General features: G+C 41.8%; 1 protein-coding gene across 2 annotated transcripts; it reads right to left on the bottom strand.

The window, feature by feature from the left end:
- Positions 1-218: 218 nt before the first annotated feature.
- On the bottom strand, positions 219-2,096 carry LOC147884799 (tetraspanin-8-like). Of its 2 annotated transcripts, none has more exons than XM_087397732.1 (3): positions 983-2,096; positions 491-815; positions 219-394 (listed from the first exon to the last, which is right to left on the bottom strand). In XM_087397732.1, the coding sequence occupies exons 1-2, from the start codon at positions 1,475-1,477 to the stop codon at positions 504-506; spliced, it is 807 nt and encodes a 268-aa protein (XP_087253858.1). In that variant the 5' UTR covers positions 1,478-2,096; the 3' UTR covers positions 219-394; positions 491-503. The 2 variants fall into 2 exon arrangements, with proteins under 2 accessions (XP_087253858.1, XP_087253859.1); XM_087397733.1 differs by having other exon boundaries at positions 219-815; positions 983-1,573; positions 1,682-2,096.
- Positions 2,097-15,115: the final 13,019 nt, after the last annotated feature.

Below are 15,115 nucleotides of genomic sequence, written 5' to 3'. Positions count from 1 at the left end.
GATCATTTAAAGATCAAGCATGAACCTAGTACATTCGATTGCAACTAGGATCAATAATTGATTGGCAAAGTTTTAAGTATCAATTCAAAGCAAAGTTTGGGCGTACATGTGGCATCTTCCATGCTATTGCTTCTTCCACTATTATTTTTATCAAAGAACTAAGAGTAACAACCCAAACATGTATACTATATGCTCTCTACAATCCGTCTTGTTTCAGAGCCAAGGAACTTCTTGAAGCCAAATTGAGAGACATTGATTCTCTTTAGCTTCACTATAATAATTACGTCTCTAATTGTACACATTCATCGAGAGCAAAAGATTTCGTAAATATTTAACCTTCACACGTATTCCACTTGAAGTGCCATTGCAAGGCACTACTCAATGGCAAATATTCCTGGGCATCCAAGGATAATGTTATCCAAGAAAAGTTAACACAAAGATTGAGACTATAAGTGGAAACATCAAAGTAAAAAAGAAAAGATGTCGTTACCCAAGAGATGATTTCAGATTGTTTCCTTGGTGTAACCTGTATATTTGGCCTCGTTGTGAAGGTTGTGCAACATTCGACATCCTACACTATAAACCAGGAAGAGAAAGATGATGCACACTATGTCAATAACAGCCACTTTGCGCCAATTCTGCTTCAGCGTAGCCAGTACCCCCGCACGGCACGAATTGCAACTCAAGCACAGCTCTGTCTGTACGTAGCTGTACGTCTTGCAATCTGGATCAGCTCCTTCGTTGAGTGGCCTAGTCCAGTATGTAGCATTGAGAAAGAGGTATTTGCAAACGGTCGGAGGCTTGCAGCACCCAGACTGCACAATCCAGACGCGTTTGAAATGTTTAAGTGGCTGAGCGATGGAGGCAAAGAATTCGAAGTTGTGTGACAGGAAATCACAAATCCAGCTGTAAAGACTATCTCAATAAGCATCGAAAAGAGAGAACAAATTTCCCAGGGACTACTGATCGTGAGACGATGTACCTGAAGAGGAGTAAGCTGCGCATTGTCGAACTCTGTCGCCGATTTGTAAACCCCAAGGTCACTGCAAACATGAGCGTCGCTCAGACAGCTTCGTATTTTCCTCCAATTGTTGGAGTAATTCATTCTCCTTTGCAGCCAGGTAGAGTAGTCTCCGAGCCGGTAGTCCTTGTACCCCTTCCCGGAGAGCGCCTCCCCGGCTCCTCTGCTGGTGACAACGAAAGCAAAGATTGTGAAGCAGAGGAGCAGCAAGATGAGGAGGGACATGGCTACGAGGTAGAGCCAGAGCAGGCAGGAAAAGCGAGAGCCGGCGCCGATGAGGCCGGCCAGGGAGAAGCAGAAGATGAGAATACCAAGGGCGACGAAGGGAGTTTGAAAGAATATGAAGCAATCGCTGTGGTGCTGCGAGGCGAGCCAGAGGCCGACTGCAAAGATGGGGATGGAGAGTACGAGGGTGAGGAGGTTAAGGATGAGAAGGAAGCTTCTACTGAGAGCCATGGCTGGAGGAGGAGGAGATTTGTTGCTGGGGTTGCTCAAGAAGGATGATCAATCGGGAGCGCAGCAGGATCTATCGCCACAGCCAAAGCTTCAGATCTACAATTTGCAGAAGAAAATCATCAATCAGAGCTGATCTGCCAGTGCGCCTGGACAGTAAACAATAAACATCATCGCCTCCCACTCAGAGGAAGAGGAGGAATCCACCATAGCTGCGTTACGTGCTTGATCATTGCCACAAGCTTCTCTACCGCAGCTTTTGCCGTTCAGCAGAAAGAGGAGGTTAAAGAGCACGTCAATCTTCCCTCAAACTTCACGATGATTTGGCCGTGGAAGGCTTAGTTTGCTGACGGCATTCAGAATCACATCATCTACGATGACGGCTAGTGGGCTCAAAAGGCGAAGCCCATCAAAAGCTTTCAACACTGAGACATCATCAATCCACTGACTACAACTTTCAGCAGTTCTGATGGTAAAATTTCCAACAGCGCCACAGCGAAATCGCCAGCTCAATCTCCTTGACGAAGCTTTCACAGTCCTCCACTCACAAAAGTTCTCAACCGCAAGGGCTCATGCTCCTTGCTTAATCTCTGTGCGGCAGCAGAATCGATCAAAGTTCTACCATCAAATTATGCGTTGAGGGTGGAGTAATTCTGCGCTCATCAGAGCTGCTGCCCTGGACGAACGACGTGGGAAACAAATGCGAGCGTTGATACCGCTCCAGAATTCAATCCGTTGTGATGGGTTCACAGGAAAAGCTTGAATACGTAATTCGGATATCACAGCGCAGTCGCTATTGCCTTTCATGTGAGAGGAATGGGCCGCGCCGAGGACATTCCGAGCAAGAAAGTGCCCCCCCCGCTCAGCCCGCGGTCTCATCTTCTAGGCACTTTCTTGCCACGAATGTTCGACTCCAGTTCCATCAAAGGCTGGGTCACAAGAATGTAGATCTAGACCTTTGGATTGAAGGTCTTCCATAATGGTAATCTCCCTCCCTTGCGCAACTACCCGAACTGCCATGTGTAAGCTCCCCAAGCCCACTCAAAAAATCGCTTGCAGGCTGCCCGCCACCACTTTCTAAGTGGGAAAGTGGTCCTCCCCCTCTTTCCCTGCTCTTTCTCCCACATGGACGAACATGGGGAGGCGTGCATTCCATGCATAAGTGCACTTGCAGCGGTTTCTATGGATTATGAGATTCAATCTGTGATCGAACGGTTAGTTCACTACAAGAAATTAGGTAGAAATAGCAATAGGAAATGGAACCCATATGTGTGAAATGGCAACCATTTCTCAAAGTCCCATGGATTTGGTAGAAATGGCACTTAAAAATGGCAAGCAGTTCTTGAACTGCCATTTCTTGGAAATAAATGGCAATAGGAAATAGCACCGGTGAGTTTCTTGTCTGCCATTTCTTAGGAATAAATGGTAGCAGAAAATGGCAACCATTTCTTGAGTGCCATTTCTTATGAAAAATTGGCAGCACAAAATGGCAACATTTTCTTCTCTGCCATTTCTTAGGAATAAATGACAACACAAAATGGCAACCATTTCTTGATTACCATTTCATATAGAGAAATGGCAGCACAATACGGTAACCATTTCTTGACTGCCACTTCTAGCACAAATTGTAGCCATTTTTTATTGCCATTTCTTATAGCAAAATGGTAGGGTAAAATGGAAATCATTTCTTGACTGCCAAAGAACTAGCAGCACATATGCATTTTGTGTAGTAAAAATCTCCATCGTCACATATTGGATTCTCAGTATGGATTCATTGTATCCTGGAGATGTTAAGGTGGACATCTCACATGACACGTGAGGATCTTGAGACTAGGATTGCAATGAGGAGAGATTTTTTAACATTCTTGATGGTATTGAGGAGCCATCTCTTATTCCGTGGAAAGCTGAGAACTTTGATGATGGCATCTTGGATCGTGTTTTGAGAGAGGCTCGCGAGGAGGCTTGGTCTACAGGCATTACAGTATGAGCAATGCATCATAGAGGCTGAGAGAGTGAGTCATCATAGGTTTGAGATACGAGTTTGAGCAAACTATCGCTTGTGGTGTGTCAAGTAGAAAATTTTGAAGGAGGCACTTAGTGTTTAGAAGGATGCAACACATGTGTTGGCAGGTACAATCCCACTTGCCAATTCATTGTGGCTTTCTAGCCATGCCAATTGAGTGGCATATGGAGTGAGATGAAGGGTGACCTCGGGGCCTCAACCATTGAATTGTGATTATTTAGAGTAGCTAAACCCAAAGTACCTAGGTTAGCAAGATCATATGTATTTCATTTTATAGACATGTATTTTGCCTATGCTAAACCCAGAGGAGTTGGGTTAGCATAGTTGTATTTACTTATTTGATGAATGTTTGCCTTTCTTCCATGGCAAAATGAAAGAGCATGATTGTGAAAGAAACTAGTACCAAACAAAGAACATCAAGATCTTTAGTAGATTGTATTCATTGCATACTTCATTATCTCTTGGATTTACATGGTGTTATTTAACGTTATATGCTTTCATTGTAATGGATTAAATTTGTATGTCAAATTGTTTGCTTAGATCTCTTTCTTTGTAGATCTAGACATTCTATCAACAAAGTTAGGGAAGCATATTGCAAAAATCAAACCATTCCATGTATTCATGCTTTATGGTACAAATTGTCTAAGGGGTTGCACATAGACCTTAAATGAAACAATTCACAAAGACATGAGATTGCATGCAAAAGAGCTCAATTTTTTGAATTGGCACATTATTTTTGTGATGTCCATATATAAGTTTGCATTTAGTGCACAATCTTTTTAAAGCACACGTGGATTTTTGCTTGAGGAAGAAGAGTCTCACATCGACTAGATGAAACCAATGGAGAAGAAGAGACTCATAGCAACCATATTCCCACGATGGGTTGTGGAACAACGGTAAAGAAAGTCGGGGCCTTACTCGTGGACTTGTTATTGATGGCCTTACATGACCAAAGCAAGCTATTGAACTTGAGTCTCGAAGTCGCAAGGAGGGTCATGCTATCAGCATGACCACGAGTTGCATCGAGAGGTTCTAGTAAGAGCTAGGCCGAGCACCTCATGGTGTGTTGCGAGTACCTGGTGCTTCCTGGCTCAATTGCTTCTCAAAATAAAAAAGGAGTGTTACACTGTATCAAAGACAAAGCTCATGAAAGGCTTGTGGGTTTACAAGGCAAGCTATGCACACCACGCTTGCTCTAGATCTTCGTGTTAGTCTACGTTGAGTGCCCATAATTCTAAGGGGAAAACAAGAATGTCTCATTGAAAGAATGGGTGAAGGCATGGGGATAAGGTAAGAATAAGCTAGAAGATAACCACTTCGATTGTTTCCATCTGTTTTCCTCACCATGGAGTCTCATCAAAGCTCTTAAAGGTTGCCTTCCCTAGATGTCAGAACACTCTATAGCATGGCTCGCTTTTGGTGATATGGAGGAGGGAGCTAATGCAAAGGGTAGCTATGCGTCGGGATAAGGCAACTCACTTGAGTTGTCTCCATGCATCCTTTGTGCACCTAGGAAAGCATGGTATTAGAAGGGAGGTATCCGCTGTGTGCCCCAATGTTCCAGAGCATTCAAAGAGTGTTCTGGCAAGTGCAAGGATGCTGACAATGATGGCGGGGTTCAATATGAGCATCCAAATTCCAAGAAGTCTGAAGCATGTCATTGGAGGGTTCTACATTGAAGGCCAAGCCTTGGATTCTCCCAAGCTTGGGTTGTTGTGCCATCGCTAGGGTTGGGTAGGAGAGGCTAGCATTGAATTACTTGGTTACGTGCTAGTACTTTTAGGTGGCTCAAGGCCCCTGGCCTTTAAGTTTTGTCGTATCCCACCTGTAGTGCATGGGGAAGTACTCCAAGTGGTGGGGTTCCCTACATTTCTCATGTCTATTCAATTCGCTTAGGTGGGTCATTTCCTCTAAGGTTAATTTTTGGGTGGTTTTTTCCTTTTTTGTTACCTGTCAGGGCATAGTTCGAAATAAACCATCACCAATATAGGGTTAACCTTTATCAATAATTTTCCAAACTTGGAGTCTATTTCTCTCCCCACGTGTTGTTGCTTCCCATTCTTCCAAGGGGGTCATATTACTCTCAAAGGGTTGAGGATGCTATAATAATGGTCAATACTTTTTTTGAATCTAGGTCTCATTCCACCCCTTGCACTCGTGGTATGTGCAAGTCTAGGGAAGTAATCAAAATGTGTTTTTTGATACATCCCTTGTACTAGGGGTATGTGCAAGTCAGCATGATGAATATGAAGGTATCCTCTTAGGGGTCAAATTCATTCCTCCTTTGGATTGCCTTAATCCAATACAACTTTCATGGTACCATTTTGGGCAAGGGGTCCTCCTAAGAGGTACCTTCCTCCTTCGAGGGGGTTTCTCCCAACATGTCCTATGATTTCCAGCAAAGGAATCATGATAGAAAAATAAAAATTTGATGCCATAAAAGTATGGAAGGTCCAAATAATGTCATGCAAGTGCAAGGCATCTCAACTTCTATCGATGTTTCAATAAAAAAGTTTGCAGGTACCAGTAAACCACTTCATCAGTTGTGATAATTGGAGACAAAGAATTCCATGTGGGAAGAAATATACAAGTTCAATCAAGATATCTGGCTTGCAATGTGATGTGATTCATGGTGAGGGATTTTGTCTTAAAAAAATTTAGCCAACTATGACTTCCAAGCATGGAATGACAAAAATGAAATGCTCAAAGAAGAAATTTTGTCCCTAGAGAACAATCAAAAGGAGGGGTAGGAGAAGATGAAGGAGGATCTGGAGGATAAAGGGAAGGATTTCCATGAGGTAGAGCAAGCCAAGACAGTATTGGAACCCCTTTGCAAGGAGGTAAAATGCCCAAAAAAGACAGAGTTAACAAATAAGAAACAAGCAGAGCAAGAAGAAGGGCATGTCAACTTGGTTGACAAATAGAACATTATTTTGAAGCCCCAAACCAATTTCAATGGTTACCATGAGTTTCTATGGTTAGGGATCCTTCAGTGAGGGCTTTATCTCCCTTCCTTTCAGGACACCTCAGGTTTGTGCTATCTTGGGGGAAGAGCTTTTTTTTGTTTGTTTGTTTGTGTGTGTGTGTGTGTGTGTGTGTGTGTGTGGTCCAAAAAGTACAAGTGAAAATACTAGAGAAACACGTGGATAGGAGAAATTCCTATGTCCTTACGCACAAGCTTTACTCATATTACAATTTTCATATCCATGGTAATAAAAGAGAAGGTTCAAATGTAGGAAAATGAAGAAATATATAGGAAAATGCCCTAATCATAGTTGTAGACTACCATATGTGCAAGCAACTATCTATTAACCCAATATGTGGAGCATCATATACATATAAGAGGGTGCTCTTATAAAAAAAGCATGTCCGTATGTATATGGGACTGTACATAAGGAAGCCAAATGTACATAAAGGGAAATGTACATGTAAGTACATATAAGAAACTGCACATGTAGCTACATACAATAAAAATATATATGTAAGTACATATGTACAAGAGAGGAACATAGAATATGTCATAATCCAATGTGCCATATATAAGAGAATATGTCATAACCCAATGTGTGTAGTACTAAATATTCTCATAAATTTTATGGAATGCAAAGGGAATTATTATGTAACCATAAATTACTGAGTTAAATAGTTTCAAAGAGGTATTTGAAGGGGAGGGAAGCTTGCATATGTCTTAGAGTCATTTATAGCAACCCTAGATTGATAGTATTTCCCAAGGCTTTCTTTTTTAGCTCTAGATTGTTTGAGAAAAGGCTCCTAGAGTCTTTTTTTTTTAATTTCTATCCATTTATATGAGTTAGGGATGAGTACAGAATAAAATATTAATCCATAGATATTGGAATTTTGTATATCATAGACATTGGGATCCTGCAAACCATGAATGGCCTCCAATGCACAAAGATTTCATTGTCCATATGCATATTCTGAGAGTTTAGTAGGTGCCCCCAATTGATATGAATATATAGACAAGCAAAGCATGGCAAGTGTATACCATAAAAGGAAGCATGCAAAGAAGACAATCAAATGGCCTAATGTAGGCTGGAACTCCCACTATAGGAGGTGCATTTTGCTTAATTGTTTCTGTGCTAAGCTTGTTGCTACTATATGCATAGCATGATTGTTGAAATGCAGCTTAACCAGCCATTAACCAGCCAATAATGATAAGGAGAATTCAGATACATACAAAAAGTAGGCCGATAAGTTGCTAATGTAGTGATGGCTCTTGTTGTGTGAATATCTATGTTGCATGCAACGTTATGAATATCACTATCTTGGTGTGGAGAGACTATGCAATGCATACACCATGTATAACGCAAAGCTCTTGTGGCTATCATGTTTGGCATCAATACAGAAGGGCCAAACTGGCTGAGAAATGAATGATACACTCTCTATGAGCATGGGTATTGAATTTTACCTTGAAAGGACAATGGGGCTGCTTGGGCTCTATTACTTTGTTGATCTAGCATAGCTATATGAGAAATTCTTTGTGCTAAATGGTTTTAATATGTAGCTATCTTATGCTCCGAGTTGGGGATGCACAACACAAAGCAACTATAGACGTGCTTGATAGACATGCAAAATAGCAGGCATGTCTATAGGCATTGCTTGAATAGAGAAATTACGGGCACGTCTAACAGTGCGTCTAACAACGCGTCTATTTGCATGTGTATTGACGCGTCTATTAGCACATCTACACTGAGAAAATATGGGTAACTAACACTGCATCTAACAATGCATCTATTTGCGCATGTATTAGCACGTCTATTAGTGGACACAAAGACGACACCAAGAATGAACCAAACGTTTGAGCTTCAAGCTACCCTCTTCCCTTTGCCAATCTTCTATATATCAAGGGTTAATTACAATGGCTCATAGGGCCGATCAAGAACTATGAGACACATTACATCAAAAAACCCTTTGTTGCCATTCATTAGTTAAGTTGGTTGCACTTATGGCGATGAAGCTGGGATGTTAGCTTTTGATTGATGCAGCAATGATGTGCTGGCATAGTCGCTATGCTATCATTTTGGTCTGTATCATCATGTTGCCTGCCCCTCTCATGCAGTCACCCCTCTTATGCAATCATGCATGTAGCTTGCAGCATCTAGCCACTCTTCTAGCTTCTCGTCCAACTTCTCATGCACCATAGCTTTACTTCTCTTCCGACTTCTTGTGCATTGGAGTTGGTAGCTTGTATCTTCTCTTCTAGTTTGTAGATTCTCTTCTAGCTTCTTGTGCACCTCATCTTGTGTAGTGCAAGTTGTAGCTTTGTCAAGCTTCACTGAACTAGCTTGTTGTGCACCTTAGCCCGCAAATTTTAGCTTCTCTTCCATTTGAGACTACAGCTTGTAGCTTTCCTTCCACCATACCTAAGACACCTACTAAGAAGGCATTGAATGCCAAGGGATGGATGCACCCCTGCAAGTAGGCTTGCTTTTGAATTTGTTACAATGTGTGGACTCTCCATCAATGGCATGGACCCTAGAGTCCATCAATGGCATGGACCCTCAATCAATTCATGGATCCAAAGACATCCCTGACGACTAACATAATGTTTTTCGATGTCCCAAGCCTACACCTTGATAGCTTTTAGAGGTCAAGCCAACATATCTAGAATAAATTGAATTGGTCCATTGGTGAATGTATTAGGAATCCCCAAAGAATAAGTAGTTTGGACAATTGAGATTTTCCTTACATTATTCAAAGATGGAATTAGGGCAGTGGATTGGGCTCATTTTATCCTTTTGTTCAAACCATCCATACTAGTGTGCTTTGATATAGGCACACCAGGCACATCACTCTCATGCTTGGCATCCAAGCAAGATCTACTCAAGATTATGTTGCCTATATATGCTACCTTGCTCACTGTATGAGATATAATTTTTTGTTTTCTCGCTATATGGGAGATACATGTGTCTCTTCTTGCAACCAATAAACAACTAAATACACCATCCAAAATGTTGTAAAGAGAAGGAAAATAATGACAGAAACTACAGAAAAGAGGAGATGAGACAACAATGGCATTGTTTCACATTATGTACATCACTGCTTTCCAAACATTGTCCATAATTACCAAAGCACATAATTTTAACAAAAACATCAATGCTTTTTTACAAACCCACATATACAAAAATTAAGTGAGGTGAGGAGAATGAGACAATATGTAAAATAGTTTTGCCAATATCAATGATGGATCTCATCCTCAATGAGATCAACCCTTGCCAAACTATCTACTTCAAAATCCAAACAAGTGTTTAGATCTACAAATACATTCAACCCACTACTACTTGTGCTACTCATGTGCTGATCGAAATCAGCATCACCAATGGTAGGCTCGTCCTCATGGGGAATGGCCTCAATATCTGTATCTTCTATCTCATGATCATCCTCCTCTCTTGAATCATGATCATCATCACCTCCATGGCCATGATCATCCTCCATATGCTCCATATTAGTAAATGTACTATACATCACTTTGGAACGTAGCATAATAGGTATGACATGCCACCATCTATTATTATCCACCATTGGTTGATAAACAACCTAATTCAAACACAAATACAATCATGTTATTTTCCTTGCATCGAAGGTATTAAATATTTAAAAGTGAGTATTTTTATATGTGTGTACAATACCTGTTCACATTGTTGGGGTAGTACTAGTGTGTCCTTCTTTCTTTGCCAAAACTTTGTGGAGTCAATAGTTACAAAGCCACTTGCATGGCATTTGATTGTTGCATTAGGGCCTCTTTCCACCACGTCCTTAAACCACTCAACATCCAAAACATACACAAAGAAGTGTCGAAAGTCAAGCTTAATAATATCTTGGATTATGCCACAATGATCATCCATGGCTCCATTGGCTCCCTCAAAGATAGCAGTGACGCCGCAATATTGTGTGTTTCTCTTATCATCAATCCGTTGTGTTTGAAAATGCTTGCCCTCACACCATATAGCATTGAACATAGTGCACTACACCAAGACAAAATCAATTAAATAAGCAATCTAAATTATTGAAAGCTCCTAACTTATGCATAACATTCTATATACTGACCTTGCTCATGCATCCCCTAGCATACTCCCATTCTTCCATTGTGATATGCATCCCCTCGTCTTTCTCTACTTTCTCCATTTTGTCAAGTAGCCAATCCACATGAATATCCTTTGGAAGTGCTCTTAGATACTGAGGGTATGGCACACGAGATCCGTGGTGTATATGAAAGAGGGCCCTTTCTTCTTGTCTTCTTGCCTTTGCATCCTTGTATCTTGTCACCCATTTTTTCATCACATCACTATTAAGCACACAATAGAGGTTGATATTATTAAGCAACTCCGTGTCTATTACTTGTTGCATCCTTTCCCTTGAGGCACAATAGAGGTCATCCTTAGGTCTTCATCATCTCTCCATAGTCATGGGAGAGAGCTATCCACATCAACAAGAAACTCAAAAATATATACAAGTGACTCTTGTACCAACCACCCTCGGCCATGCTACCTTAGGGTCTTGCATTTTGTCTCACGAAACCCTTCAAGGTCTTCATGAAGCGCTCGAGGAAAAACAACCATCGTGCATGTATAGTACCACATATAGCAATCTCATCCACCAAATCCACTATGAGATGTAGTTGGCTTGTGAGAATAGAACGTGGAAATGTCTCCTCCACTAAACAAACCACCTCCATTGACATAACTCGAGCATTCTCAAGCGTGGTGAGATCTATTTCCTTTGAGCTCACATACCTAGAAATGAAAAAGTACACCATATTAGCAATATGAACACCTTGCATGGAGCATTGATATGCATCACATTTTGTATCATGTAAAGTACCTCACAAGCTCACCCATCTTGTAAATACAATCCTTCACATCCTTCGATGCACTACGAGAAATGCTAGTAGGTAGTATGAACTGAACACACGAGAAATGGTTGATTAGTTGCTTCTAATTCACTCACAAATTTGAAAGGAAAAAGATATTATGCACATAAAATACTTACTTGGAGCATCTTGTGCCAATCATGATATTTCAAGCCATATAATTGCTCTACACCTCTTTTCTTGCTCTTTGTAAAGGCCCCCTTCAAACACCTCATGCATCCAGTAGGAGTACGAATTGTAGTAATAGCGCGCTTCACCGCCACCATCTACTCTATATCTTGCCTGTCCACAAGTAGGACACTCTCTTGCATCCTTATGTAGTCCACAAAACAAAACGCAATCGTTGACACATGCATGGATGCGCTTGTAATCTAATCCTCCAAGAGAGGTCACATGTTGCCTTACCATATCTCTTGAGGTCGGTAATTTATTCTCCCTTGGAAGCATTTTACACAATAGCCTGCACGTGAAGACCATAAATGAGGAAAAGCATTCAAGTAATTAACCCACTAGCATAATTCACCATGTTTGCAAAATAGACTTTAAAGCTTACTTGAGTAATGCATTCAAACTTGCATTGCTCCATCCATAGATGGTTTGCAAGTTTAGTAACTCAAGGGAGGCATGTAGAACAGAGAATGTGCACCCCTCAAAAAGTGGAGTCAATGCTACAGTATAAAGATCCATCCTGCTCCATGCTATCATCCCTCCCTTCAGATTGATGGACATATAAATCCGGCACCGTATCATCAAACACCTCCTCCTCTATATCTTCATGAGGTAATGGTGGAGGGCTACTATCACCATCACTCCATGCATCCGTAACGGTCCCTCCTGAAGATCCCACCTCATATCGCCGATGCTTCGACTCCTCACAACGAGCATAGGGCAACATATGCGGGTGTGGCACTGCATCTTGTATCAAATTAAAACAGGATCATAACTCAAACATATGAACACCCATAGGTATCTCAATCAACCTTAACTCTTTAACACTTATCATGTTTATGGTCACATCCCATTCTCCATACTTTGAGATGTGATTGAGTGTAATCCTGCATGCACGATACATGTTTCCTCGACATCGATCACACATACATTTGATTTTTTCCTACAACCATATTTTGCGATGGTGGATACGGAGGGATTCATCCTCATTGGAGCTACTTGTTGAAGATGAAGACATCCTACAAATAAAAAACCCAAAAAATTTACTCTTGTATCAAATACCTAATCTTAAAACTCTGGTACATCTAATACCACATCTAAAACCGCATCTATTCTGTGGTACGTGTCTATAGGCATGTCTACACGTATATAGACATGAAATTAGATGTGATTTTCAAACCTACTTTTAGCGCGCTTGCTTTTCTTCACATACTTTTTGCATCGTGCGGCTTGCTTTGCTATTAATAGACATAGTTCCGAGCATCCACACATATCTCCAAGCACCCACACTTATCTCCAGGCTTACACAATCATCTCCAAGAACACAAGAGAAGAGGGTGAACAAGGAAGAGAAGAAAGAGAAGCAAAGGGTGAACAAGGAAGAGAAGAAAGAGAAGCAGCTTTGAAGAAGGACAAGAAGCTTCCATACCTCTATCCAAGGTAAGTCTCTTTACGGTTGATCTTCTTCGAAAGTTGCTCTCTTTGGATTGATCTTCTTCGAAAGTTGCTCTCCTTTGTCGTATCCAAGAAACGAATGTTTTTGGTACTAGTGTTGTGCTTTTGTGTCGGGCGCATGTCCTTTTTGAGTTTTTAGAATAGTCCGTATGTCAGAGTGCATCTATAGACGCATCTGAGAGCGCGTCTAAAAGCACATCTATAGACGCATCTACTCTGTTTTTGGAAACACATAGCCGCATCTATAGACGCGCTGTTATACACGAAGATAGATGTGCTCTGTTATTTTTCCCTGGCCTGGCCTTCCCTTCCCTTCCCTTCCCTTCCCTTTCCTTTCCTGTCTCTTTCCTCTTCCCTTTCCTTTTCCACTTCCACTTCTAAGAAAAGGATTGCATATTTAATGATGGAAATAAGTGATTACATGAATGAAGAAAGGGATTGCATGAATGATGGAAAGGGATTGCATGATTGAAGAAGGGGATTGCATGAATGATGGAAAGGGAAAGCATGATTGAAAAAGGGATTGCACTCTATATTTTCCTCTCTTTTTCCTTCTCTCTTTTATCCTCTCTTTCGTTCTCTTTTTGTCTCTCTTTTTCTCTCTTATCTCCTCTCTTTTTCTCTCTTTTTTTCTCCTCTCTTTTCCTCTATTTTCCTCTCTTTCCTTCTCTCTTTTATCCCACTTTTTCTCTCTTTTTCTCCTCTCTTTTCCTCTCCTTTCTCCTCTCTTTTATCCCCACTTTTCCTCTCTTTTCTACTCTCTTTCCTTCTCTCTTTTTCTCTCTTTTTCTCTTCTTTTTCTCTTCTCAGTTCATCAGTAATCTTCTTTTTTTCTTTTTTCTAGTTCATCATGTGGCCAGGAAGCTCTTCAGGCTCACTTGATCTTCGAGAGACCATTTTTTGAGAGTTATATAACCTTTTGGGGCACCCTTCCAGTCCTGGAGAGTTATACGGCTACATGACGGGTACTCTAAACACCCCCCAGGAGTCGGCACTACAGACTCCAAACCACCCCACCCCCACACCAGCTGAGATTATCCTAGTGGAGCCAACATAGCCCAGCCGGCTACAGAGCCGAGCCCCTTTCCCCATGCCATCAAGAGCCCCTTCCCCCATGCCGTCAGGAGGCCCTTCTGCCTCGCAGAGCTATTGGTGTACTCCCGTGCAGTCAAGACTCGATTCTCCGGTCCACGTAGTCCCGTGGAGTCGAGAGTCACTTCTCTAGCTACAAGTGGCCAGTGTACTAGCTTGACATGACACAATAGCAAGCGTAGTAGCAGGGAGAGCGATGGGGGATGCATGGCATAGTGCTTTGGGAGGGGTGGCGGTGGGGACGAGGATGATTCAGATGATTTAGACGTGCCTTGGGGTGATGGTACGATCTACTATGACATCACTCATACAAGAGGCATCTTGATGGATGCACGGGGGAAGGACATCATGGCCTTCATGCGCTCTGTAATTGCTAACAACTATAGAGATTGCTTTATTCACTACAAAGACCATTTAAAGAGGCTGGCTGATGAGACCCTCGCTGTTGTTCGCTCTAGGTATCCTAACCCCCCCAATGTTCAGTTCATAGATAAATGGGCCAAGTCAAAGATTGTTACGATACTTAGCAATAAAAGATCTTCGCTTAAGAGGCAGGCACTAGCGGAGCTTGCCAAGCTCAAGGGAGGTCAACCAACAAGGGGCCCACCCCACACCGCTCACATGCATGAGTGGAAGAAAGCAATGAAGTCAACGAAGGAGGAACCCAGTCTGCAGCACATGGAGGCACAAAGGATCCAAATGGAGCAATATGGAAGCATGCATTTTGGAGCAGGGGGTGTTGAATCATGGGAGGCCCAATTTGTAAGTATCAATCTCAAATTATATTGTTTATGTAGTTTATTAGAAGGTTGTTTCTTTGTACTAACCCCTCCGTAAATTGTGTCATCTTGCAGTTTGATATCATGGGCAGGTACCCTACTCGTATCGAGACAGCCTACCACCACCACCATCACAGAGGAGATACATGGAGGCACTTCTATAATGACGGATTGATTACTGAGGAGTAGTATATCCGGGCTATTGGAGCGCCCCCCGAGGTATTTGAAAGTAA

This window comes from Dipteris shenzhenensis, chromosome 26 (assembly GCF_047967505.1).
Source record: "Dipteris shenzhenensis isolate YYH24624 ecotype China chromosome 26, Dip_SZ_1.0, whole genome shotgun sequence".
NCBI classification, from domain to species: domain Eukaryota; kingdom Viridiplantae; phylum Streptophyta; class Polypodiopsida; order Gleicheniales; family Dipteridaceae; genus Dipteris; species Dipteris shenzhenensis.
The sequence above is the reverse complement of the archived record's forward strand: the minus strand, read 5'-3'. Positions and strand labels throughout refer to the sequence as shown.

Coding starts and splice junctions, on each gene's coding strand:
- LOC147884799 (XM_087397732.1), bottom strand. CDS start 1,477: ATGGCTCTCAGTAGAAGCTTCCTTCTCATCCTTAACCTCCTCACCCTC. Junction 816..982: donor CGCAGCTTACTCCTCTTCAG/GTACATCGTCTC, acceptor TGGATTGTGCAG/TCTGGGTGCTGCAAGCCTCC.